The following is a 25,439-nucleotide window of genomic DNA, read 5'->3' as shown; positions in this document are numbered from 1 at the left end:
CAAATTTAGTTTTATTTCTTAGGTAACCAACTTTGATCTCTATGCCTGCTACTTATAATCACTTAGTATCTATCTTTCTGTTGTTAATAAATCCATTTTATATTTTACCTAAAACAGTGTGGTTTTAGTTGAAGTGCTTAGGGAATCTCAGCTCAGGTTACAAAGGCTGGTGCTTGTCCACTTTCCTATGAAAATGTGGTGAACTTATTCATGAGTTTGCGCTGTCCAAGGGACCCTTGAGCAATGCAAGACAGTGTATTTCTGGGGTGCAAGGCTGGGGAACTGGGGGGAATTGGCTGAAGCCTCTCTATTGATGGTTCATGAGTGGCTGGGTGATCATTCAGGTAACACAGTTGGGCACGTCTCTGCCTGTGGATGGCTGGGTAAGTGCAGTGCCTGTCACAGACTTGTAGCTAGACATCAGCATCACAGTGTGACAGACAGCCCAGGCTGATGGGTTTGGAAGGCTCAGCAGTCCCACAGTCCAGGTTGCACCCCAAGGATCCCTTCACAAGTTTCTAAACCGAATTCCCTCTATTGGTTTAAACGGGAAGTTCTGCTTTAAAATAGATGGCAAAATATGGCCCACTGTAAATGGTTTAGTCTAAGCCAGGGGTTGGCAACGTTCGGCACGCGGCTCGCCAGGGTAAGCACCCTAGCGGGCTGGGCCAGTTTATTTACCTGCTGACGCGGCATGTTTGGCCGATCGCGGCCCCCACTGGCCGCGGTTCGCCGTCCTGGGCCAATGGGGGCGGCGGGAAGCGACGCGGGCGAGGGATGTGCTGGCCGCGGCTTCCCGCCGCCCCCATTGGCCCGGGACAGCGAACCGCAGCCAGTGGCGGCCGCGATCGGCCGAACCTGCCGCGTCAGCAGGTAAATAAACTGGCCCGGCCTGCTAGGGTGCTTACCCTGGCGAGCCGCGTGCCGAACGTTCCCGACCCCTGGTCTAAGCTAATACAACATAACTCAGGATAACTACTTTTACAAAGTGTTTTTGAAGGCCTGGCTATTTTAATACCTTCACTTTATCCACAGCAGATTTGTTTTCTTCTGGGTCAGGCTCTCTCTTTCCTAGACTACCACACAAGGCTTCCACTGCCTCATCTGACACATGTCCAGCCTACAAAAGCATTAGATGTTATTAGACACAACTGCAGTTTTATTGACATTAAGCTGTTTTTGAAGAAACATATTCAGAATTTCTAACCACAGATTATAAACACAATTGTTGGTTGCAACCAACATCTATGGAAAACTCGAGAAGATACAACTATCCATACTAATAAACTCAAAAATTATAAATAGGGCCCTACCAAATTCATGGCCATGAAAAATGCATCATGGACCGTGAAATCTGGTCTCCCTGTGATATCTGGCTATTATAGGAGGGTCACGGGATTGCTGCTCTTCAGAGCTGGGCAGCCGGAGAGCAGCAGCTTCTGGCCAGGTGCCCAGCTCTGATGGCAGCACCACCGCCAGCAGCAGCGCAAAAGCAAGGATGGCATAGTATGGGGGGAGGAGGTCACATTTGGGCTGGCCTTACGGGTGGGTGACCGCCCAGGGCGCCATGGTTGGGGGGCACTGTGCTCACAAATCCCACCACACACAGACAGCCCAAGGCCCCTTTAGCCCCCAAGCGCTGGTTCCAGAGCTGGGGACGGGTTGAGGCACCCCAGCTGGGGACTGCTACCATATGCTGGGCTCTAGTTGCTAGTCCCAACCTAGCTGGAACATCTTCTTCCTCTGCATGGGCTGCTCCGAGGGCCAGGTCAGACCCATCTCTGGGAACCTCCCCCAATTGCAGGAACCTCCATGGCTGCTGGCTGGGAGCCCAGCTCTAAAGGCAGCACCGCTGAAGTAAGGATGTCAATACTGCAACCCCCTACAGTAGTCTTGCGACCCCCATCCCCAATTTGGGTTGGGACCCCTACGGTTACAATACCGTGAAATTTCAAATTTAAGTATCTGAAACCATGAAATTTAACATTTTAAAAATCCAATGAACATGAAATTTACCAAAATGGACTGTGAATTTGGTATGGCTCTAATTATAAATTGCCTTTCCCCCTAAAGTGTGTCACTGAAGCACAGATTGTCTCGGACTTTGGCAGAGTGTTCTCCAGGTAGACATGATTAACAACTAGATACTTCCACAAGTTTTGATTTATATACTCCATGACCGCAGGGGTAGGGAGGTCTGCCAGTAATATAGTCTTCCCAAATACATAGGAGTGCAGTTGTTTTTTTTTCATAAAATGTTTTATTACATTTATCTTTACTGGCAATAAAAAGTTCATAAACAGCATCATCTTAAAAAGAATTTAGGAAAGCATGTGAAGCACATACTCTCAAGCATGGCGAAACGATTGTCTGTTTCAAGAAAAAATGCCAGGGGTCATCACAAGAGTTCAAATCACAGGTGTCCCTTCGGAAATTCAATCTATATCATACAGATAAGCCATGAAGAGATTATTCTGAAGTGCCTGACTGGGAAGTCTGCAATAGTATCCCACAAAGCCATACTTCTCTAACTTTTCACAAAACAGCTTTGTGCTTTTACTTTAGCACCAATTCCGATTCTCTACAGGTTACTCACTGAAGTAGTAGTTGATGGAGCTGATGATTGCACAGTAGAAACTGCAGAAGAGGAGACAACTTCCTCTGCAGGAGCCTTTGCAGGTGCAGTAACTGCAGGTTTCTGAAAGAAACAAATGCAGTGAACTTTATTACTGCACTGAAGCACAAAGCGATGAAAATCAGAAAAAGAACATGGAGATATAAACCTTTCAACAGAATGCAGCAGAGAACAGCTCATGGAGAAAATAAAAATGAGGAGATATTTCTGGGAAGAGAATATTATAGGATACAGAAACCAGAGAACCATGTACTTTTTAAAAGTGTTCCTCTATCCTAAAATTGTCCAGCGACGGTGAAATTGAACACTGAATATTAAGAAGATTTTTTTACTTAAGATCAAAGAAGACTTACTTACTTTAGATGTGTCGGTGGGTTTAGATGGTTTAGATTGGGCTGCAGGTGGTGCAGGACAGACAAAGTCTTTTGAAAATTCATCAATAAGATCAGATTCACTTACAGGCTGCAATACAAAATGGACACAAATGCGGTACAAAGTGACTGATACAATTGTTTTTATTTTACAAAAATTCTAGATTAACTTGCTTGGTCAGCACCTTTTAAATTTTAAAATATACTACGTATGCATAGTTAATGAATATTTCTTGAGAAAATCCTTTCCAGAATTTGTCCAGTTTTGTAATTAAAAATGATTTTTACTGGAATAACATTCCATTTTAAAAATAATTTACAGTGTTACCGAAAAGCAAAGTATAACTTATTTCATGAGAGGATTCTAAGCTTTTAAAAGCAATAGAATAAATGACTTAGGCTATGTCTACTCTGTGCGGTCTACACTGACAAAGCTACAGCAATGTAGCTATGCCAGCATAACCCCGTAGCATAGGTGCAGCTTATGGTGAGAGAAGGCATTTTTCCATTGCTGTGGAAACAGTAACTCCCTGAGGGATAGTAGCGGGGTCCACAGAATCATTCTTCCGTCACCCTTGCTGCATCTACACTGGGAGTTAGGTCAGCATAGCTATGGTGCTCAGGGGGGTGAATTTTTCACACACCTGATGCCGTACCTACATTGACTTAAGTTTTAAGTGTAGATTAGGCCTAACATTTAGTATGACAGTAAACTATTACAACGTTTCAAGTACAGATCACGTATAGGTAATGGGAGGAATATGGTATCAGCATTTATTAGCATGCATGTAGGTTCTTTTATATTTTTTTATGTTTTGTCTGCATTTCTTTTATCTTAAGAATAAATGTGCTTACTCAGAAAGAGCTGTGTGGTAACTTATACCTCCGGCTATTACATTGTGTATCATCTTTGAAGAGAAGGCAAAAGAAGTCTGCTTAAACTGGGGATATCACAGTATAGTCAGGGGTCTCTGCAGCCTGGAAATACCCCAGCCTGGTCAGGAGGGAGAGAGACGTATGTCTCCACCCAAGAGAGACGTGACACCTGAGGCCCCTCAGTGGAGCCTAGAGTGGGTGCTGTTGGCGGACCACAGTAAAAGGGGAATACAGATGTAGTTGCCCAGAACTGCGAAGCATTTCAGTATTACTCAAGATCTACCTACAGAACAATAATATTCAACTTCAATATCAGAGACAGATGGCTAGAAAGTAAAAATCAGTTACACTTATACAGTGTGTAAACAAGTGCATCTATAAATAGGGACCAAGACTGTGTAGCTATACTAGGAACATAGGAGAATACAGGACAAAAAGGGAAAACAAAACCAACAGGAAACCACCAGGATATCTAGTGACAATCCTATAATACTGTTACTTTTCTAACCTTAGGCTTTTCTTCAGGTTTTGGCAATAATGGTTTTCCATCTTTATCCTGCAGGGAAAAACATAAATATTGTTGTTAGTTTTTTTCTATTATTACAAAACATGGCTTCCATGCCAGCAAACAATTGCAAGTTTAAGTTATTTGCAATGGGAAAGATATCTAAACACGTACACACCCAGGAATTAAAGAAAACAAATGAAAATACACATTCAGCAAAATCTGTGCCATATCACATTTGATGACATGCACTAACAATACAGAATTCCACGGACACAGCATTTTATCTTCATGGTACAGGATAGGAGCAGCAGGCCTCCTCACCCACTTCCATGGGGCCTGCCAACAGTGGAAGGCCATAGAAACTGTGACTAGGCACAAAGTGAGCCAGAATATATTTCAATACTATTCTGGCAGGCCATTCCTACTACAGCATTTAAGCTTTCATTTACAGAAAACATTTAGTCCCAGATTCTCTGCTGCACCAACTTTTCACTCAGTGCAGCAGAGAGGAGAACATCTGGGAGCCTGCTATGGCTTCCTGAGTCTCAGGGCCCATACGTGCGGGCTACAGGACCACTGTAGGTTAGAGCAGACCTAACCAAACAACAGCTGGCAATGGTCTTCAAGGAACTGTATGTCAAGTGGGGAAAGTAGGAACACATCTCATTTTGGCCACACCACTGACATATTACGCCCCATAAACACAGACACCTAGGCCAGGGAAGGGATGACATAGGAACCCGGGTATACTGGCTCTGCATCATCTGAAAGAACCCCCATATCAGGGGAATTCTCAGCTGGTCAGATACCGCTGCAATACCTGAGTGGCAAAAAGGAGTCAGAACACTGCTGAGAATCTAGCCCTGAGGCCAGTCACCACTGCATTACTCCAGTTTTATGTTGGATTAACTCAATATCAATTTAAAATGGGAGATAACTCAATAGTAAGTTAGGTCCTAACTTTGTAGTCTTTATGGCTCTGAAGAAAATCGTCTGAATGTCAGTTTATTTAGGTTAGCTTCCCAGGTCTGCAATTAGACACACTGAAAGTCTCCGAGAGGTAAAAACTGCTCCATTCAAAATGGAATGTGCTACTACTGAAACCTAATGATGACAGTTGAAATGTATACATTGTTAACTGCATCAATATTGATAATTTTGAACAAGACTCCTTCTCTGTGTGTGCCCATTGGTAAAATGTGGATAATACTTCTCTATTGTGTTTGTCAGGACTTCATACTACATGAATGAGCCCCACAGACATATTTATTTATAGATATAAGTGACACGTCCAGTTGTAAAATGGTGCTTCTGGCACTTTCCATGAGAAACTATTCCAAATAAATGCCAATATTGTTTGCAAGTCTACATGTTCCTTTCCTCAACATCCATCACATTACTCTGAGGGACAGCGGAGAGTTCTAAGTGAACCCTCAAGGAAGGGGAAAGGGATACAGGAGCCATCCAGGCAGGGTGCATTCAGAGTTAGTCATTAATAGAGTTCCACCACTTTTTACTTTCCCCAACTTCACTGCCTGCCTGTGACACAACCACAGAGCTAGTCAGACACCTATAATTTATATGAGGAAAGTAGAGATGAAAAATTACCATTGCTGGTTTCAATCTGTATTCTGGAGGGATTGTATCATCACGTTCACCAGCCTTGTTTATTTTTTTCTCTTTAGCTTTTGCCTGAAGAAAAGGATACAAATATAGATGAACAGAAATTCCAGGAAAAACCACCAACAGTCCCTCTTCAATAAAGAGGATCATTCCAATCTAAATTTTCTAAATGGCACTCAAGTCAGATTAAGCCAGTCTATGCTTTGATGGCCTCTATGGTCTATTCATGCCAAATTTAGGTTAAAAAAACACCATTGTTTTGAAATTAACACTAGTGTAGAACATGGCCATGATGTGTTACACTTCAAACACAACCCAAAAACACACAGCAGAAACATAAACGTCACTGGCCACTGCCTCAACAGGCCTTCAGGGGGCGCAGTACAAAGCTCCCAATTTTCCGGGCAGCCTCCACCACCCTGGCCAGATCAGTAGCAGAAAGAGATAAAGGATGAGTAGGATTGTATCCCCTTCTCCACTGAGCAACCACCTGGGGACATGGAGTCCCCGCAGTGCACCCCTTAATGCCTCCAGAGTCCTTCCATGAGCTCCAAAGCACTCAGCTCTTCTAGAGGCCCTCCCACAATGACTCTAGACTCTCCTGACTGTCAGCTCTTCTGACGTCACATCATGCCTTCTATCAAGTTCAGAACTAGCACCAGCACTCCAGACACCTTCAACAGCAACTAATTTTCCATTGCCTTCCTGTCACTCCCCTGCTTTGTGCCATTACTGAATATGGAGAAGGGATAAAATAATGTAAAGCTAATAGGCGAGTGGTGTTAGATGTAAAAATAAAACTCAAAACATGCAAGGATTAAATACCAAATGAGCACTAAAGTTAAGAGACATTGAAGAGATTCAGGCTAAATACAAAAATAACAGAAAAAAAGTCAGACAGGAACTATTTACAAGAGAAAATGCTATTAATTGTAACTCCCCCCTCCGACCCCAAACCCAACAACTAGAGTTAAAAGGAAAAATAGTCAGAGAAAAGACAATGGTTAGAAATATATTTAAGTGTAACCGACAAGAAGCACACCAGTCATTACTCTGTCCCCTTCTCTGGTAGGTTGTATCCCATTTCTACTCTCTTTGTCTGTTTTTTGTCACTTAAGTAAGTTCTTATAGTGATCTATATCTTATAGTGATATAGTGCTCATCGCTGAAAATACAGTCCAGCTTGAGAGAATGTTTAAAGAACTGAACGCGAAAAGTAGTCAAGTTGGATTAAAAATGAACCAGTCGAAAACGAAATATATGAGATCAGATGTTCTGCCAAAAACCCAAATAACTCTTGGAGGAGAGCAGATCCAAGAGGTCGACAAATACGTTTATTTGGGCTAGGAAGTCAACATGCGCCATGATCAGAAAGGCGAACTGTCACGCAGAAAAAAAGCTGGATGGTGCGCATTCAACGACATCAGGGACATCCTCCAAGGAAAGATCAGCAAAACAACTCGTGCGAATCTTTTTAACTCAACCATGCTTCCAGAGATGCTATATGGCAGCAAAACATGGTTGCTGATGAAGACTGAAGAACATCAACTGTCTGTCACACAGAGGGCAATGGAACGAACATTTTTGGGCATTTTGCTCTGTGATCACATCCCCAATGAAATAATTAGGCAGCAGTCTGGAGTGCGAGATGTTGTTGTTGAAAGCAGGCTCAGCAAAATGCGGTGGGAGGGACATGTGGCCCGACTCAGTGACAAGAGATGGACTGCAGCTATATCTGAGTGGTATCCGTGAGAACTGAAATGGCCATGCGGTCGGCCTCCAAAGAAGTGGGATGATTTCCTAACAAGGAGATATGGACAAGCATGGCGAAGGATGGCCAGAGCGAGAGAAGATTGGAAGACGTGTTGTGATCGGTTCAGTCTTAACTGATGAAGGACCGACAGTCTACGTAAGTAAGTTCTTTGGGGGTATGGATTGTTCTCCTCTTATGCATTTGTACAACACCTAGAAAAATGGAGTTTTGGGAGCTGATACAATATAAATTTAATTATACCTCTGAGACTTCTACAATGGAACGAAGGTCTTCTTTGGGTTCAGGTTCTGGTGCACCAAGAGTATCAGCAAGGGCATCTAGTGCATCATCACTTATTGCTGCCTGGATTTAAGAAAATGTGCAAATCATATTGTGATTATTCATAAAAAGGCACAGGGTTTACCTTACATGTGTCTTCCTCTACACTCTGCATGGAGTTAAGCAGCATGCTAGTGTGTCTGCGCTCAAAAAGAGATAAAATGGCATTTTTAATTTCTGCTCTGCTTCACCACATTCCCTTAACATGAGAGGGTAGCAGATAGCAAACTGATCACACCAGCAGCTTTTAATCAAACTAAAAACTTCCTCAAAGAGAGGAAAGCAGAGACCCCAACACTACAGACAGTGACTACTTCACTGCATGGCCTTAGCTGAACTAGAAATTACATTATCTCTCCAGATATGGGAAGGAAAGGTCAGTTTTACGAATACAAGGAAATGAAATTATCCTGATATTAAAAGCATCCCACACAACAAAAAAAAGCAAGCTCATTTTTGTAACCAGCTCTTATACTATGTTTATCGGGCCTATGGGAGCCCTGCAGATGACTCCATAAGCAGAATTATTTGACCCACGCAGGCCCAATCCTGTAACATGCAGAGAACACCTCCTGAGAGGCTCTCAGCACCTGCAATTCCCGTTGTACTTAATATGTTCAACAGAATTTCAACTGAAGCCGAGGATGTTCAACTTCTTGCAGTATCAGGCCCACATTTTGGCATGAAGTATGTTAAATACAGATACATCATAATAATTAAATTAGTCAAAAAAGGGAGTATCTATACCTCTTCCAGTTTTGGTTTCTTCTCCTTAGGAGGAGCTGAACTCCTGACTGAACTTGTTGACTGTGCTTGTACAATTTCTCCTTCCGCTGTTGGCTTCTGTTATGTAAGGAGAAAATGAAACATTTGGTTACTGGCAAAATTTGCAAAAAGTGTAAAAAAGGTAAAGTTAAAAAATTCTCAGTTGGCAAAATCAATACCTCTTTAAGAGTTGTCTTCTCCTCTCCAGGAGTAGAAGTACTGCAGGTAAAATCAGATGACAAAGCATCTGCAATATCATCATCTGTCATTGGTTTCTAAACAGAAATTGCATAGTAGGTTATGGTTAACATTCAAAGGTCAATGGCTGTCAAAACCTAGTTTATAATTCATGTGCACTGTGTGCTTACTGAAGTAGCAATATGTATTTAAGGGGTCATTGTTATACTTTTGTCTCAGAAAGAAACACCCCTACACTTCCTCATACACTTCACATCAAAATGCAGCCTTTCATTTTCTTTTAGGTGTAAACTTATAGTGAAATCAAACTCTAGTCCAGAGATCAGCAACTTTTGGCACGCGGACCATCAGGGAAATCCGCTGGCAGGCCGGGACGGTTTGTTTACCTGCAGCATCCGCAGGTTCAGCCAATCGCAGCTCCCACTGGCCGCGGTTCGCTGTTGTGGGCCAATGGGGGCTGTGGGAAGCGGCGGCCAGCACGTCCCTCGGACCACAACGCTTCTCGCAGCCCCCATTGGCCCGAAACGGCGAACCACGGCCAGTGGGAGCTGCGATCGGCTGAACCTGCGGACGCTGCAGGTAAACAAACCGTCCCAGCCCACCAGCAGATTTCCCTGACGGGCCGCGTGCCAAAGGTTGCCGATCCCTGCTCTAGTCTAAAGGAATGACAGTCAACCTGCCAGCAGATGTTGTGAAGGCCAAGACTATAACAGGGTTTAAAAAAAGAACTAGATAAATTCATGGAGGATTGGTCCATGAATAGCTATTAGCTGGGATGGTGTCCCTACCCTCTGTTTTCCAGAAGCTGGGAATGGGCAACAGGGGATGGATCACTTGATGATTACCTGTTCTGTTCATTCCCTCTGGGGCACCTGGCATTGGCCACTGTCGAAAGACAGGATACTGGGCTAGATGGTCTGACCCCGTATGGCTGTTCTTCTTATGACCTTGTTAAGCACACAGATTTAAGCATTCTTTGCCACACAAAGTACTCAAGGATTCCTGCATCCATAACTGTCAATAGCTAGTCTAAGATTATCAGGTTCAATTTCTCAGAAGTATTTGGTTTAGTTGTTTCAACTTCTTTCAGTTTTCCAAGACCATGTATGTTAATTAAAAATTCGGTGCCAAAACTCCAGAAGCTTCCCATTGACTTCAACAGGAACTGCATGTGGTCAGCACCTCCTGGAATTTGGCATTTTCTCATGTCGGAAGAAGTTAATTAGAACTTTCCCAAGAACCAGATGATGACCTATTTTTACCTTTTGAGATGTAAATCTAACCTTACCTGAGGTGGTGGTTCTGTTTTTTCTGGGGGTACAGCTTGGTCATCTCCTTTACCCTGAAAGAAGAGTTATTTCTGTGGTGAATGGAAGATAATCCCACTATACAAGCAGAACTCTATTGCATGTCTTATTTTGCTCACTTTACTTACCTCCAATAATTTTCTGTACCCTGGAGGTATAGAACCCTCCCGTTTACCCAGTTCTTCGATATATGCAGAAGAACATGAATCCTGCAACAAAAACAAGTAGTTAATATTGTTGTATTAATGTTTGTTGAAACCAAATTTAAGTTACCAATTTACAAAGATAACTATATAAAATGGCATTCTACCCTGTAATAAACTGGCCTTCTCCCCAGCTCACAAAGAACCCACTGCCATACTCAGTCTCTTTCCAAGCAGTTTTATTCTTCCAACACAGGCAAAATTAACAAAACCAGTTCCTCAGCCCACCCCGGGCTACAGCTCCCAGTGCACTGTCCCCTTTGCCTCTTTGTCCTTCCTTCAGGAATCTTCCATGCTCTGGTTGCTGAGCCCCACATCACCCAGAGCTTTTTCCCCAGCAGGTTCCCACTTCCTCCTCTCCTTGCGGGACTGCCTGCTGCTCCTGCTTCTTGCAGCTTTCTGGCTCTGACTCATCAAGTGTCTCCCCCTTGCCCAGGTACCCTCTTTTAAATCTCACTGAGGTCAGCTGACCAGTCACAGGTGTACTGGCCCTGCTCCCTCTTCAAGGAGCCAGCCACACGGTGATATACTCACTAATGATACTTCTGAGAAAAGAGAGTCAAGTACAATAAATGGTCAATCTCAATCTTTTAATGTAGATACAGATAAAATGTGAATTTTAGATATTTTTGGAAACACCTCTGTCTACTCCACTCTCTTACTTCTCCATTACCCTCCCCATCAACTGCGATTGCAACCTCTCTTCTCCCCCCACATCCACATTTAGAAATGAACATCATTGTCTCAGATTCCTAATGCTCTACTATGTGACAAATAAACAAGTAAGTAGAGAGAATTCCCTTCACCTATCCAAGCTTTTTTCTCTCCCCTTTCAGCAACTTTGATAAAAACATGTTCTTTTGTAAATCTGTCAGACAAGCCCATATTTGGTGACCGATTCAAATAGCAACTTTTTTCCAGTTTGCTAACACTTCACTATTGTGTTCTACTGTAGATCTATAGTTGCAACATTTCTTAACAGCTAAAAACAACACTAGTATCGTGTGGGAGGCATTCCTTATGTTTTACAGAGAAATTGTGAATCTATTTCAAATGTTATGAGATCACAGGGATAATTACTCAGCCCGTATGATAACAAGTGATGTAAAAAATTCAATACCGTAATTTCTGGACCAGTGTAGACTGGACTGGGAGGGACATGTTCTTCAGGTCCTCCTAGTGTATCTATCAGGTCATCTAAGGCCTTATCTACATCAAACTAGAAAAATAAGCAGACAGTTATACAAGTTAAGGCACTGTACAGCATGTAAAGATGTATCACAATGTGTAGCATTAATGTAAGACTGCAAACAGAAAAAAACAAAAAAATAATCTCTCCTTAAATCTAACAAAAAAAAATAATCTACATTTAGGTTATTATGCAAATATAGGAGTATACAAAACTTTACTGTTGTGCCTGTCGGCTCCACACATGCATACAAGGGAGTTCACTGAAATTTACAAGAATTTCTCCCGTCTTCAGTCAACTCTCAGCAAAGGGAAGTACTCACGTCACATGAGCCTGGGATCATAGAAGAAAATCTGTCCATTACGTAGAGTCAAATCCAGTAGTCTATTGCTTGTTAATCAAATAAATCAGTGATCTAGCTCCTCTTTATTTAAATCAACTATTAAAAGTGACACCATCGTGATTAAATTAATGTAGCTTTTACAGAAGGTCTTTTTTGTGTTATTAACCATGATAGCGACCCATTAAGATTGGCCTACAGTGGGGCAGAGATGTGAAGCCTGGCCAACTTCCAAACTGCAGGGGAGCCAAGGTCAGGATTTGGCCCAATAGGAAAAGCTAACATGCAATAAAGAACTGTTCTAGCTCTAGACTTTTCAACTGCCCCCTCTCCAATAGATGCAGTATCAGTTTTGTTTCTAGTTCTACTGGTTTAAAAGTGTGGGAGTGTGAAATTCTACTGATTTTCCCTTAATCTTATAAAATAAATAAAGATCAGATAAGACATTGATATGGTGCAACAGAGTGTCAAAAAGCCATAATCATAAAGAGACTGATTATTTCTGCTAAAAAGGAAAGTAAGAAAATCTATGGTGGACACCCAAAATTTAGCGGAGATGCAGCAAACATGATCTTAAAGGCTCACCTTGCACTACAGGCACAAGGAAACAAAACAATACTGAGGGCAGCTACCACAGATGGAATGAACTTCAGTGGTGTGGGTTTGCTTTTCCCCCAAAAGGAGGCATCTAGCCTCTCTGGTTCAATACAGATCATTGCAATTTAGGACCTTGATGGAAGAGTGTATAAATGAGACTTTTTAGGGGGGGAGGGAGTAGGGGGGAAGGAAACAGGATCCTTTGCAGAGAACTCCTGGAAACCAAAACTAAAAACCTGCTCTGAATCAGTACAAGTTCAACAGATATTAAACATTTTCAAAGATAATTGTTTACCAGTTACCTCTCAATTTCAATAACAAGATTATTTGTAGTCAGCTGATTAATTAGTTAATATTTTGTAAAGATTTATTTTTAAAGATGAAACATACTGAAGTATTATTGATAATGTTAGATTTGGGAAAGGCTATTAAAAATTGGGAAAGTTGTGTTTTATACAAGAGAGCTTATATGTCAGTATACTGTTACCTACTTTTTCAGGTGGCTTAGTAGGAGCAGCTTCGACAGCAGAAGATGGAGCCGCTGATTTATTTTCTTTAGTCTGAAAAAAAGGTGAAAATAGTGCTGAAAGCCAGTGTAAAGGAGTTAGGTTAATACAAAGCAGTTGATTTGTGTTAGACTAGAGTTACCTACCTCAGCACTTGGCTTATCAGCCGTCGCAACCAAACCAGCAGCAGTGACTGCACCAACGGTAGCTGCAGCTGCACCACTAGCTAGTGATTTATTTTCAGTTTTAGGCTAGGGGGAAAAAGTAGAAGAGTGTATATGACTTTGTGCTAACAATTTTAAAAAGAGAACTATAATGGAAATGTTCTATCCTAGTATATATCCTACATTACTCCAATTATCAATACAACTTTTGGGCAAATTTCAAGGACAGAACAGGAAAAAGATTATTAATGCTGCTAAGCAACATTCTGTGCTGAAGGAAAGGTGCAGTTTTAGTGGGATTCTCTCTTTCGTTCCTCTGACAACATTGAGATAGTATAGCTTACGACAAACGACACACTGATTTCTGGTGCAGAAGGAGAAAGTTCATTAAAAGCAAATGGTACTAAAGTTTAGTAAGTATTTTATAAAAAGATTATAAAATTCTACCCAAAATGCACTAAAATAGGTAATTTTACTCTGCTAGTTTATATTTCTTCATATGCGGGGTTCACTACAAGTATAAAACATCAAGATGGGAAGCTGAGTTCTGAGTCTCTGAAATTCTCATTTACTGCAGCTTCCTCTGAAAAAACGTTAATTCAGTGAACTAACTTGAGACTCAGTAGATGACTGAAGTCCAATAATAGCAGCTGGTGATGGCGAAAAAAAGATTGTATTTTACATTATGCCGTCTCAAGTCTATAACATACACTAAAACAGTTTGTATGCAGTGTTGTTTTAAACATATTGGTCCCAGGATACTACAGAGAGAAGGTATTTGAGGTAATATCTTCCATTGGACCAACTTCTGTTGGTGAGAGAGACAAACTTTCGAGTTTACACAGAGCCTGAAGAAGAGCTCTGCGTAAGCTTGAAAGCTTGTCTCTCTCACCAATAGATGTTGGTCCAATAAAAGATATTATCCCAAACATCTTCTCTCTCTCTCTAATCAAACAGTTTATTATCTACTAAAATATTTGGCACTCATATGAAATTGAATAAACCAAAATTGGTCATGCTATTTTTTAAGAAGCAGTAAGTCTGGCAGCTGCTAGTTTGTACAGATTCCATGACTCTCCACAAACACCGCCTACCCCCCCCCCCCCCACCCAGATACACTTCAAAGTTGAAGACACCCTGGGTGTAAAGAAGCTCCTAGTAACGGAGACAAACATGGTATATTCCCCAGCCTTGATTTTTTATTCTTTGGAGGTGGCGAGAGGGAGGAGTTTAGGGAATCTTCCCCCAAAACCTTCCACTGCCTGGGAGCTACAAGGAGCAGCACAATCTGGCACAGCCCACTCCAGATGCAGATCCATCTCCCTAAAGTAAGATCTGTCGAGAAAGGGAAGCCATGAAGGCAGCATGAGAGGCTAGGAAATTAAGGAAGTAAAACAAAAATACAGGAGGTAAAATAAATTTGTAAAATCTCAGATCTCAAAATCTGCCACAAATCATGAGAGATTTTTACCCACAATTTTCTAACTCATTCCCCTATAAGTAAAACATGAAAGATGTGGGGCTTTACAGTCCAGGAAGTCTTCATGCTTCAGGTGTACAGGGAATGATTTTGACCTCACACTCCATGTTATCTAGTCTGAGTCACCAAGTCCCAGGATACCTCTATACTGCAATCAAAGGTGTGACTGCAGCTCAGGTAGGAATGCCAACACTAGCTTTAATCTAGCTAGCATGACTCCATATAGCAGTGTAGATGAGCAGCACAGACTAGCAACGCAAGTATGTACCTCAAGTTCCAGACGTGCTTGTACAGCCCAGGTTGGGGTCCATGCCACTGCCTCTACCCTTATTTTTAGCCATGGGAGCTACATTAAAGCTAGGGGGGTATGCCAGCTGGTGCTGCAATTACACCTCCCACTGCAGTGTAGACATACCCTAAATCCTAGGCAGACATCAGAGAGATTTACCCAATGAGAGAGTAATCTGAATGTTTATTCTCCCACTTTGCTTTCTGCCCTCTTTTTCCCCTTGACCCCTCTGAATTTACCCTTTCTGTTCTTCTTTCCCCTCTCCTTAAGCTCCCATCAGTCCTGCAGGCTGTGGGGAGTGCTGCACTTCTGCATCCTGCCAGCTTCCACATTTGGGCCAGTCGTTGGCACTCAAAAATCTGCCTGAAACACTCAACAGAGAAGGGAGCCAAACATCAAGTAGGGCAGCGCTCATGTATTAAACAGAGCAAGGCACACACCCTTGATTGACCCTAGGGTCCCCAATCTGCTCACGTGTTTTATTAAGGATGGAAAGAGAGGAACAAATTGACAAAGGGTATGTTTACACTGCAATGTAAGCCAAGGGTTCAGACTCAGGCTCAAGCCTAACCCCTCTTCTGTCTACACACAAATCATGCTAACGCAGGGCTCAGACCCAGGGTCCCAATACCCCATGGAGGTAGAAGGTCAGAGCCTGAGTCAAGCCAGGACCCAGGGTTCAAGCCCTATTGCTTTACAGTGTAAATGCAGCCTTACTGGACTTGTGCTCAGAGTCTCCCAAAAGTATTCCAGGAACTTGCTTTGTCCTCTGAACAGTCAAGTTTGGTGATAGGTCATGTTTTCCCACACAGCATCATGAAGAAAGGGCTAGAGCAACCACATTTTGGGAGGATGCTAGGAAGTCTGGGATAAGGGTCATTGGACTTGGGCCCACATAATGCACTGGAGACACTGGGTTTGTGACCCAGGGTTCAACAGTTCCTAACTTGGGTTATAACTGAGTGTATATGCTCAAGCCCTAGGTTAACAAACCCAGGGTCTTCTAACTTGAGTTCTACTAACCCTGAGCTTACATTGCAGTGCAGACATACCCAAAGAATGGCCTGAGCCTGAGCAGTGCGGAGTTTGCAAGGGAACGTGACAAGAGTCTCAAATGTGCAGTACTTCTGGCTTAGGCAGGCCTGCAACTGCCAGTAATTTTATATGGTTCACCTTCAAAAACATCCACGACACCTTACAAAGCGAAGAATGGCTTAAGAGAGGTTATGAAACTTGACAGAACACCCTTATTACAGAATACCTATTAAAAGAGGCTGTTTCCAATGAGATGTTCAGTCATGTATATTCTGTAGACAATGCTTGCAACACTATTCTCATCAGTGCTTTTGAATCAGAACATTCAAGGTATTATTAAAGTTAAATAAGCAAAATGCAAAGGACCCATTAACTCCCAAACAGTAAAGTTTTGTACGTGCTTAATGTAGCTTAGACTGTAGTTTAATGCAGCACAAAAAGCTTTGTCACACATACCTTCAAAAAGGCAGTCTGTCTTTCGGACCAGAACTGTCTTTTTGTTCAGTGTTTGCAGATGCCTAGCACAATGGGGTCCATGACTAGGACTAGTAGGTACTCCCTCAATACATACATACATACATACATACATACATACTAAAGGGCTCGCCACTTCTGCTTTACCTTTGGTTCTTCTATTGAAGATACTTGCGTTGACTTTTCAGTCTGACCGGTGGCCGCTTTTCCTGGACTAGTTTTTTTAGAACTTTTCGCTACAGAAGGTTTGGATGGGCTTTTTGCCTGTACAACCATAAATATGCTATTAATATATAGGACAGATTTTAGTATTCTTGTGTTTTTGTTTTGAGAAAACTAACAAACCAACGAAACAAACAAAAGCAGAAGAACATGTAAATAACTCACCCCACCAGGTTCCTTTTGCTTCTCTTCAGACTGATGTTTAGTCTGAGAATCAGCTGGCTGTCAATAATAATACAGATATATTAGAATATATTAGAAATATTTAACTGTGAAGAGGTATTCAACTCAATGGATTTTTAGTCTAGTTTACTTAACATACATGTAACTTTAATCTGTTCTGATAGACAATTTAGAGACACAGGAAATAATTATTTTCTGAGTATCAGGGCTGCACAAACAAAGGAAGATACAATTCCTGCTCCAACCAGATTATACACATCCTACAGGCTGTATAGGATTTAATATACTAGAAAGGGGAAAGCCACGTCTGGGAGTAGTTGTAGCCAGGCTTTAAACACAAAGAGGTCTTTCAAAGGGTTGTAAAAATATTTCTCTCAAGTTATTTATATCCTTTTTGTTAGCTATACATTCCCATTTGTTTACTTCATAGTGACAGTTTTTCCTGTAGCCTCTCAAGTAATCTCAAGGAAAGGCACAGTTCATATTCAGCTAGCTCAGCTGGCAAGTTCACACCCAGGTGCCATATGAGAAAAAGCAGAGTCTAGGTTTGTGGAAATGAATTTTTCTTCATTCGTTCACTGTTTAAAGTTTGAGAGAAAAAATCTATAAGTATGGGTTATCTTTCTTTGTAAATGTGTATTTTCATCTTGGGCAAAAATAGTAATGGGCTGAAACTTTGCATATGTCCTTGCAAAAAAAAAAAAAAAAAAAAAAAAATCAATGTACTGGAATCATTCTGCCTTGTTTTTACTTTAGGGTTGTTGTTTAAAAAAAACAAAAAAAACAAAACAAAAAAAAACTAGTTTTCAGGTTCCTTCCCCTGCCTACTGAAGGAGAAAGAGAAAAAGAAAAAAAGAAAAAAAAAGAAATAACTTAAAAAAAACCCTGTTATTTACTAGGCAGATAGGGCTACCTATTCGTCTCCCTAGGAAAACTCTGCAGGAGAGAAAGCAGTACGCAGGAGACTATATCCTTGTGAATTCTGAGGCATCCATGCAGCAACGCAGACTCTGCATCAAGTTCTATGAGCACCTCCCCCCTTCCCTGAGAATCAGTGAGGTCAACTTTCTCTGTTCTTTCCCACCCACACATGCCCTAAAAGGTGCAGGGTGGATTTAATGCTGGTTTCTGCTTAGAAATCTGCTGGTAGAGGGGAAGCCCAACAGAGTGTCTGCTCCCCAGAAATGTGCTATATCAACTCCTAACAGTGGAGCTCCTGTTCCTACCTCATCTGCAGGCAGGTTTGTTTCCTTTCACCCATATGAGAAGATGGGAGCATCTGGTCCAATAGTGGCAGAATTTAGCTTATCATTACAAACTTCTCTGAAGAAGAACAACGCACAACGATTAAATAAAAGTAGTAGCTTACCTTTAGTGACTGTGCTACTTTTCCAGGTTCTGTTTTTGCAGTTTGTGTGCTCTAAAATATATAAAAAATTATATTCAGAACAAAAGATCAAAAAAGCAGCTTAGTTCTTTTTATGTTTTAAAACATATTTAAGCTTAGTTCTTATGTTTTAAAACATATTGCATATTTTATACATACACGATCACTCAAATATATCTGCATTATAAATAAATAATGCTCTCATCCTCCAATTTACAACACATGGGCACAGAACCCTGTTCATGCATTATAAGTTACTGGAGCAGGGTCAAAACACAGCAGATAAACACACACACACACACGGCCAATGGGAGCTGCAGGGGAGGCGACTGTGGACCGGGCAGCACACAGAGACACCTGGCCGCGCCTCTGCGTAGGAGCCAGAGAGGAGGACATGCAACTGTTTCCAGGAGGTGCTTGAGATAAGTGCCACCCAGAGCCTGCACTCCGACCTCCTCCTGTGCCCTATCCCCCTGCTCCAGCCCTGATCCCCCTCCTGCCCTCCAAACCCCTTGGTCCCAGCCTGAAGCACCCTCCTGCACCCCAAACCCCTCATCCACACCCCAGAGCCCTCCCCCCGCACCCCAACTCCCTGCCCAGAGCCCCCTCCCGCACCCTGAACTCCTCATTTCTGGCCCCGCCCCAGAGCCGCACCCCTCACCCCCTCCCGCACCCCAACCCACTATTTTGTGAGCATTCATGGCCAGCCCATACAATTTCCATATGCAGATGCCCTCAGGCCAAAAAGTTTGCCCACCCCTGTTCTAAGTCATATCTGCTTACTTTATTGAAACCATGTCAGTATAGTTATACTGGTATACTATCCTGGCAAAGCACTCCCAGTGCAGACACAGCTATACTAGCATAGCTGTGCTTTTGCTGGCATAGCTTATTCTTCTCCCCAAGCAAAATAAGGCTATGTCTACACTTAAACCACTAAAACGTAGAAACTTACTACAGTGATGGGAGAGGCTCTCCCATCGCTATAGTAAATCCAGCTCCCCAGAGCCAGTAGCTAGGTCAATGGATGAATTCTTCCATCAATCTACTATCATCTCCACAGGGACTTAGGTCATCATACTACCATAGACCAGTCTGAGCTATATCAGTAAAAGTGCAGTTTTGCCAGTATAAAAGCATTTACCCTTGGGGCTTCTGCCAGCACAACTATGTCTGTCACATATCGCGCCCCTGAGCAATACAGCTATGTGGCAAATCATTGCAGTGTACACATGGCCTGACTTTTTTATTATTATTAATTTTAGGTTTTTTACTGTACTCCTTCAAAGTTAACATAGCTATTGGAGAGTTAGCTGGAGTTTTCAGTGGATCATGTATCATCAACAGTATTTTTTCTAAGTTTTAGCTGCATAATTATTGAGTGAAAGCCTGGCTCCAGTAACCATACGGCAAGTTGAACTTCAGGCCATCAGTTAGAAAACACATTTTTACTTGGAAGGTAGGCACATTTAGAGACAGAGACAAACTAATAAGGACCCACATTTTTATAGTCACCTACAATAGAATCACCTTTAAAATAAAACAATTGATATAACCGCTTGACTATTATTTAAGCATGCAATTTGTCTACTGTAATTTTGCAAGCTTTTTTCTTTCACTTGAGAGGCATTATAAACTACTATTTAGATGTATTTGGCTTTTACATGGATTAGTTGACCCCACCGTGAAGTTTACTGAACAGTTCATTACTCAATATGCAACAATTAAGAAAAAAAAGATCTATATTAAACCCATGCACAGATCCACAATAAATTTACATGTGAAATTCTGAGGTTGTGCGTGCATGTGCACATGCATGCATGGGTGCAAGCGACACAAAGATTTTGAAGCCGCAGATTAAGGTATATAGCACCACATCATAATGTATGCAGTAAATAATCATACAAACCACAGAAACAAGGAATACTTTGGAGGTAGGAGTGAAATTTCCTGTACTCCACACTGAAAATAAATCACTTCACCTCATAGACTATATATTTTAAACATATTGATACTTTCTGGACTTTCCATGTACTTTAAAACCGATCAAGAAGTTTTGTTTCTCAGATACATTCAGAGTCTGCATGCATGCATTTACACACTACAGTATAGCCTCGCTATAACGAACCCCCTGGGGATCCAAGCCATTTGCTTGTTATAGGCCGAGGTTCAAGAGCCCTGCCGCTGGGGCGGGGCTGACACCTTGAACCCTGCGGCAGCCGTGGCTGGAGCAGCTATCAGCCTCCGTCATGGCCCTGGGGCCAGAGGTGGGATCCAGGGACCAGGTTCATTATAGTCAAAGGTTCACTATTATGAAGGGTATTATAGAGAGGGTACACTTGTATACCTACCATATGTATGTATGCATGCATACAAATACATGTACATATTCTGATACACACACTTAACACCATCACTCAAGTAAATCAGTTATCGAAGCAAGTATCCTAATCTTCCAGGACTTCTGGTCCAAGAAGATTGTGTGTGTTTGTGCAGAGATGAAGCTAGAAATTTTGTTCTAACATTATTACATTATCAATCAAACACATTTTTGCCATGAGCTGCCTTTAATTGATGGTTGGAGCAATAAGGAAATACAGGTCTGTCGCATCTTACGTGCATTTAACATGCGCGATTTCAGCTTTATGCGGTCGGCAAAAACAAAAAAAAGAGAAAAATAACAATTTTAATACTGTACCTGTAGTGCGGGCGATTCTGCCCGCCATTCAACTCAATGTAATTTTGACTATATGCAGTTTTCGCTTTATGCGCTAACCGCGGAACGGAACCTCCGCGTAAGATGAGACTCGCCTGTACAACCGACGTGAAGGTGTGAGGAACTAGAATTTGTTTTTGATGATTGATCTCCAAGGTGTGTTGGGCCCATAAGGAAGATTGCAATGTGAATAAGCATGATAAATGAAAGACTCATGGTGGAAGTAATTAAGTGGTGAAAACATGCTGCTGCTGTGACTGCAGACAGAGACATAGTCAATTGTGCATCACCTGAACTTTGTGTCTCTTCCTGCTGTGAGACTGCTGTCCACTGGTCTGGCTATGGCTTGAAGTAGCCTGGTATTAAAGTACAAATTCAGGTTTTTTTAACAATGCATTTCCCAAGAAACGTAGAGAGACTTGCAGGAAAAATGAGATAAAATATTTTACTACCATTTATGTTTGTACATGAAAACAGCTGTACTGAAACTGCTAGAGATATCTGTTACTGAGAGTTAAATTCAAACCTCTGTGCTGCTCACTTTACCAATATTGTTATTAATAACCATATATGACAATTTTCTTATAGAGCAAGTAGTCCTTTCTCGGAATTTGATTGTACATTTACTGGATTGTTTATGTTTTAAATTCTAGGGGGGAGGGTAAATGTTTTTTTTTAAATTAACATTAAACAGAATTGTTCACAGTAAAAATGGCATCAGATGTGTAATAGTTTGATTTAGGAAATAAAATCTATAGCCAGATGTGTTTTCGTTTGCAAATGCAACTTCAGCTCTTCCGGCCTGTTTAGACCTTGTAAGCAGATAATAAAGAAACATATCAGGATCCTGCTTTCAGAGTTCATCTAGGGTGACCAGATGAGAGGAAGAAAATATCAGGACTCTTGGAAGGGGGGGGCACGGCGGAGCAAAAAAAAAAAAAAAAAAGCGGAGTGCCGCGAAATATCGGGAAATTGCGTCCCGACCGACAAACGCCTAAATATCGGGACGGTTCCGATTTTATCAGGATGTCTGGTCACCCTAAGTTCATTAGAGAGGTGGACAGGCAAAGTGAAGGAACAGTGAGATGTACACAGTCTGGGAGGAAGGGGGAGAGGAATCATAATTGGAGACTAGCTTTGTTTGTCATTCAACACAGAAGTTACATTTCAAAACAGCTACACTTGAAGATGCAAAAAGGCTTTTCAGGCTCTGGAGGACAGCTCTGCTTATCGGTTTGTGTTTATAACAGTTTATACACCTTCATGGTGTCCCCTCTTCAGGCTTATTTTATTGGCAGCTAGGTTCCTACTGATCAAAAGGTATAATGATTCATGTTGGGTCCCCAAATATGAATTCCAAGTAGGACCCCTAGAATAAAACTGTTCCCCTTCCTAAGCTCTCACCATCCCCCTGGCAGCACATGCACCATCCATCTTGTTCACCTCATCCCTCCATAATACTCACACTGCTCTTTCTCCCCTCTCCATTTCAATGAACCAACCAGCCACTTTCACACAAGGCCTTGAGGTTCACATGTCATGGTAACCTCATGAAGCACAAATCCGTATCCCTGCCACAGCTGCAGTGGCTCCCATTTGCACAGGGCAAAGCTGATTTCGGGGGGAGGGATAGCTCAGTGGTTTGAGCATTGGCTTGCTAAACCCAGGGTTGTGAGTTCAATCCTTGAGGGGGCCATTTGGGGATTTAGTTGGGGATTGATCCTGCTTTGAGCAGGGGGTTGAACTAGGTGATCTCCTGAGGTCCCTTACAACCCTAATAATCTATGAATCTATGAATTATACTTTTTTGGGAAGGGGGACTGACATTCAGTCTTGAAGGCAAAGAGGGAGCAAGAACGGGTCTTTACTGGTTGGGGGCAAGGGAAGAGGTAGAACGGAATAGAAATGGGAAATAGGTCTCTGAGGAGCAGAGGCAAGGGCACAGGGATCGAATGAGAAGCGGGTCACTGGGAATGGGGTCCGCACAAGAAGGAGGCCCCTAAGAGGAGGAAATGACATTTGACATTCAAGGTGCCCTACTCCCTAGCAACTCTGTTTCCTTCAAAGGAAGTTCCTCTGGGTGCCCCAATTCCCCTTCAAGGAGGAAATGCGAATTATACATGAGCTATTAAAGGGCAAGGTAAGGTAGCTCCACTTCTCTCTTTGTAAAGACAGGCCAGTAAATTCCTGCAAGACTCTATGCTCTAAACTAGTCCCCAGATTTGCAGGGCAGGGATTTACGCCCTGCTACAGTAGTTGTTTTTTTCCTGAAGGCAGCTTATTTTGAGTCTATTAATAGACACGTGACTACTTTGTCTATTAATAGATGGCGAGCTGGTTGCCATCATGTAGATAATGCCACACAGAAAGAGCATGTTAGGAGTGAGTTCGCTCTTTGATGCAGGTTCATAATTAATCTATCATCATCAGGAAACATCTTAAATTAGTGACGGACAAACAACGAATCTCTAAATTTATGAGTCGTGATGATCACGCAGGATTAGACGAAGGTTTAATAATTGTCCGGTTTATTGTCAGGAGTATAGTAGCTAGGGCTTGTGGACTGTGTGTGGAGATTAAGATTTATAAATTAGATATTTTGGCAACCATTGTAGCTACGACTGTTAAAAGAGGTTGAGTGACAAACATCCTTGAGGAATTACAGCATAGCACTATTTGAATTGGCAGAGGTGGTACAAAGGAAAAGAAGGAGAAAGTTGCTTTTTACCAAGAAATATTCTGACATTCAAGTAGTTGGTGATTTTAAAGGTGCTACCGCTTTGAAAATTTTAACTTTTGCTGTTTTTTGTAGAAGTTTGGCAAATGAGCTTCACTTGTTAAATCAGACTTCAGACTAAATTAGAATGTTGAAGTGGATTCTCCTGTAATGCTAATAAACATAAACAGGCTGACAGCGGACTTCAACCTCAAAGTGACATGATCGAACTTAGACCTACCAGTCTGGCATTAGGGTCACATATGTATAACATTAGAAAAATCCATATCTTGTACGACACTACATTGTTCCCTACCCGATCTGGTTCAGAAAGCTGACAAGGTATTGAAATGAGCAAAAACCCTATTATGGAGGGCAGGATTTTTGTCAGTTTCAATATTTTGATCCTGAGCAAGAATGTACAGCTAGGCAGAGAGGAGGGAAAACATCATTGTTATATTTTTTATATTACGATGGTGACCAAAAAGCCTGAATCAGGATTAAGGCCCCTTTCTACAAAGACATAGATGAAACAGCCTCTTGCCCTGAGGAGCTTGCAACCTTATTGTTGTGCTGTGTCTTCAAGTGTAAAAGACAATAGGAAGGAAGACCGAGAGGAATGAGGGTATCATTAACGATGATGAAACATGTGATTTCACATTGACTAACTAAGGCCCAAATTCTTCATTGGGACTATTCACATGGGACTATTCACACAAATAAAGTTACACCTGTAATTAAGGGTTTGCAGGATCAGGGCCTATGTGCATAACTCAGAGGTTCTGAAATAAGCTAAAATGTTATATTAGTATTAATTAATTTAATCCACAGTCCTCAAAGTGTTTTGCATAAGAGGACAAGTGTCTTTATCCCTGTTTTGCAGATGTGGAAACTAAGGTACAGATAAGTGACTTCGTCAAGGTCATATATTGAGTCAGTGACAGTCTGAAGTAAAATCCAGGTCTTCTGACTCATAAATCGCGAAGATTCATTCCTTAGGACTTCATACCTTTGTTTCAGTGGGCTTCATATCCGATGCTTTTGTTGCAATAGTAGAAGGGGGCTGTGTCTGGGGGGAAAAAATGAAAACAATACTTCAAAACAATATCACCTTCACATAAAATGTTAAGACGATTATTAATACAGACGTTTGTATCATGCAAGTATATAGGTTTGTTAAAATTCAGGCTAAAATTCAGGGTGAGGATTGGAGATTAGGCCTATCACTTTTATTCTGATTCTCTGCCAAACTAGAAAACATACTCCTACTCTGCTTCTCTGTGAGTAGGTAGGGTTCCCAAGGTATAATGTAGAAACAGCCTCTTCTCTTAAGTATGCTAAAAGCAGATTTCTAACTGAATATTGGAATATATAAGAATCCTGCTCTCCAGTGCTGAAACATCTATGGATTTATTATGTTGCCAAAAATAACATTTAATATACACTCTTAGCTTCATAGATTTTTAAGGCCAGAAGGGATCATTATGATTTTCTAGCCTAACCTCCGATGTAACACATGCCACAGAATTTCATGAACTGGTTCCTAAATCAAGCCCATATCTC

The 25,439-nt window shown here is 41.7% G+C and overlaps 1 protein-coding gene across 1 annotated transcript in view; it reads right to left on the bottom strand.

The window, feature by feature from the left end:
* CAST (calpastatin) overlaps positions 1 to 25,439 on the bottom strand; it is a 97,546-nt gene that overhangs the window by 31,886 nt on the left and 40,221 nt on the right. The window contains exons 4-20 of the mRNA XM_065405995.1: positions 24,886 to 24,945; positions 18,427 to 18,477; positions 17,040 to 17,096; positions 16,800 to 16,916; positions 13,357 to 13,461; positions 13,196 to 13,264; positions 11,699 to 11,797; positions 10,504 to 10,584; positions 10,357 to 10,410; positions 9,050 to 9,145; positions 8,853 to 8,948; positions 8,028 to 8,129; positions 5,999 to 6,082; positions 4,391 to 4,438; positions 2,993 to 3,097; positions 2,597 to 2,698; positions 1,019 to 1,120 (exon numbers count right to left, since the gene is read on the bottom strand). Coding sequence (XP_065262067.1) covers positions 1,019 to 1,120; positions 2,597 to 2,698; positions 2,993 to 3,097; positions 4,391 to 4,438; positions 5,999 to 6,082; positions 8,028 to 8,129; positions 8,853 to 8,948; positions 9,050 to 9,145; positions 10,357 to 10,410; positions 10,504 to 10,584; positions 11,699 to 11,797; positions 13,196 to 13,264; positions 13,357 to 13,461; positions 16,800 to 16,916; positions 17,040 to 17,096; positions 18,427 to 18,477; positions 24,886 to 24,945 — 1,428 coding nt within the window. The remainder of the gene's footprint in view (positions 1 to 1,018; positions 1,121 to 2,596; positions 2,699 to 2,992; positions 3,098 to 4,390; positions 4,439 to 5,998; positions 6,083 to 8,027; positions 8,130 to 8,852; positions 8,949 to 9,049; positions 9,146 to 10,356; positions 10,411 to 10,503; positions 10,585 to 11,698; positions 11,798 to 13,195; positions 13,265 to 13,356; positions 13,462 to 16,799; positions 16,917 to 17,039; positions 17,097 to 18,426; positions 18,478 to 24,885; positions 24,946 to 25,439) is intronic.

This window comes from Emys orbicularis, chromosome 6 (genome assembly GCF_028017835.1).
Source record: "Emys orbicularis isolate rEmyOrb1 chromosome 6, rEmyOrb1.hap1, whole genome shotgun sequence".
NCBI lineage: Eukaryota > Metazoa > Chordata > Testudines > Emydidae > Emys > Emys orbicularis.
This window is presented reverse-complemented; position numbering and strand designations above follow the sequence as displayed.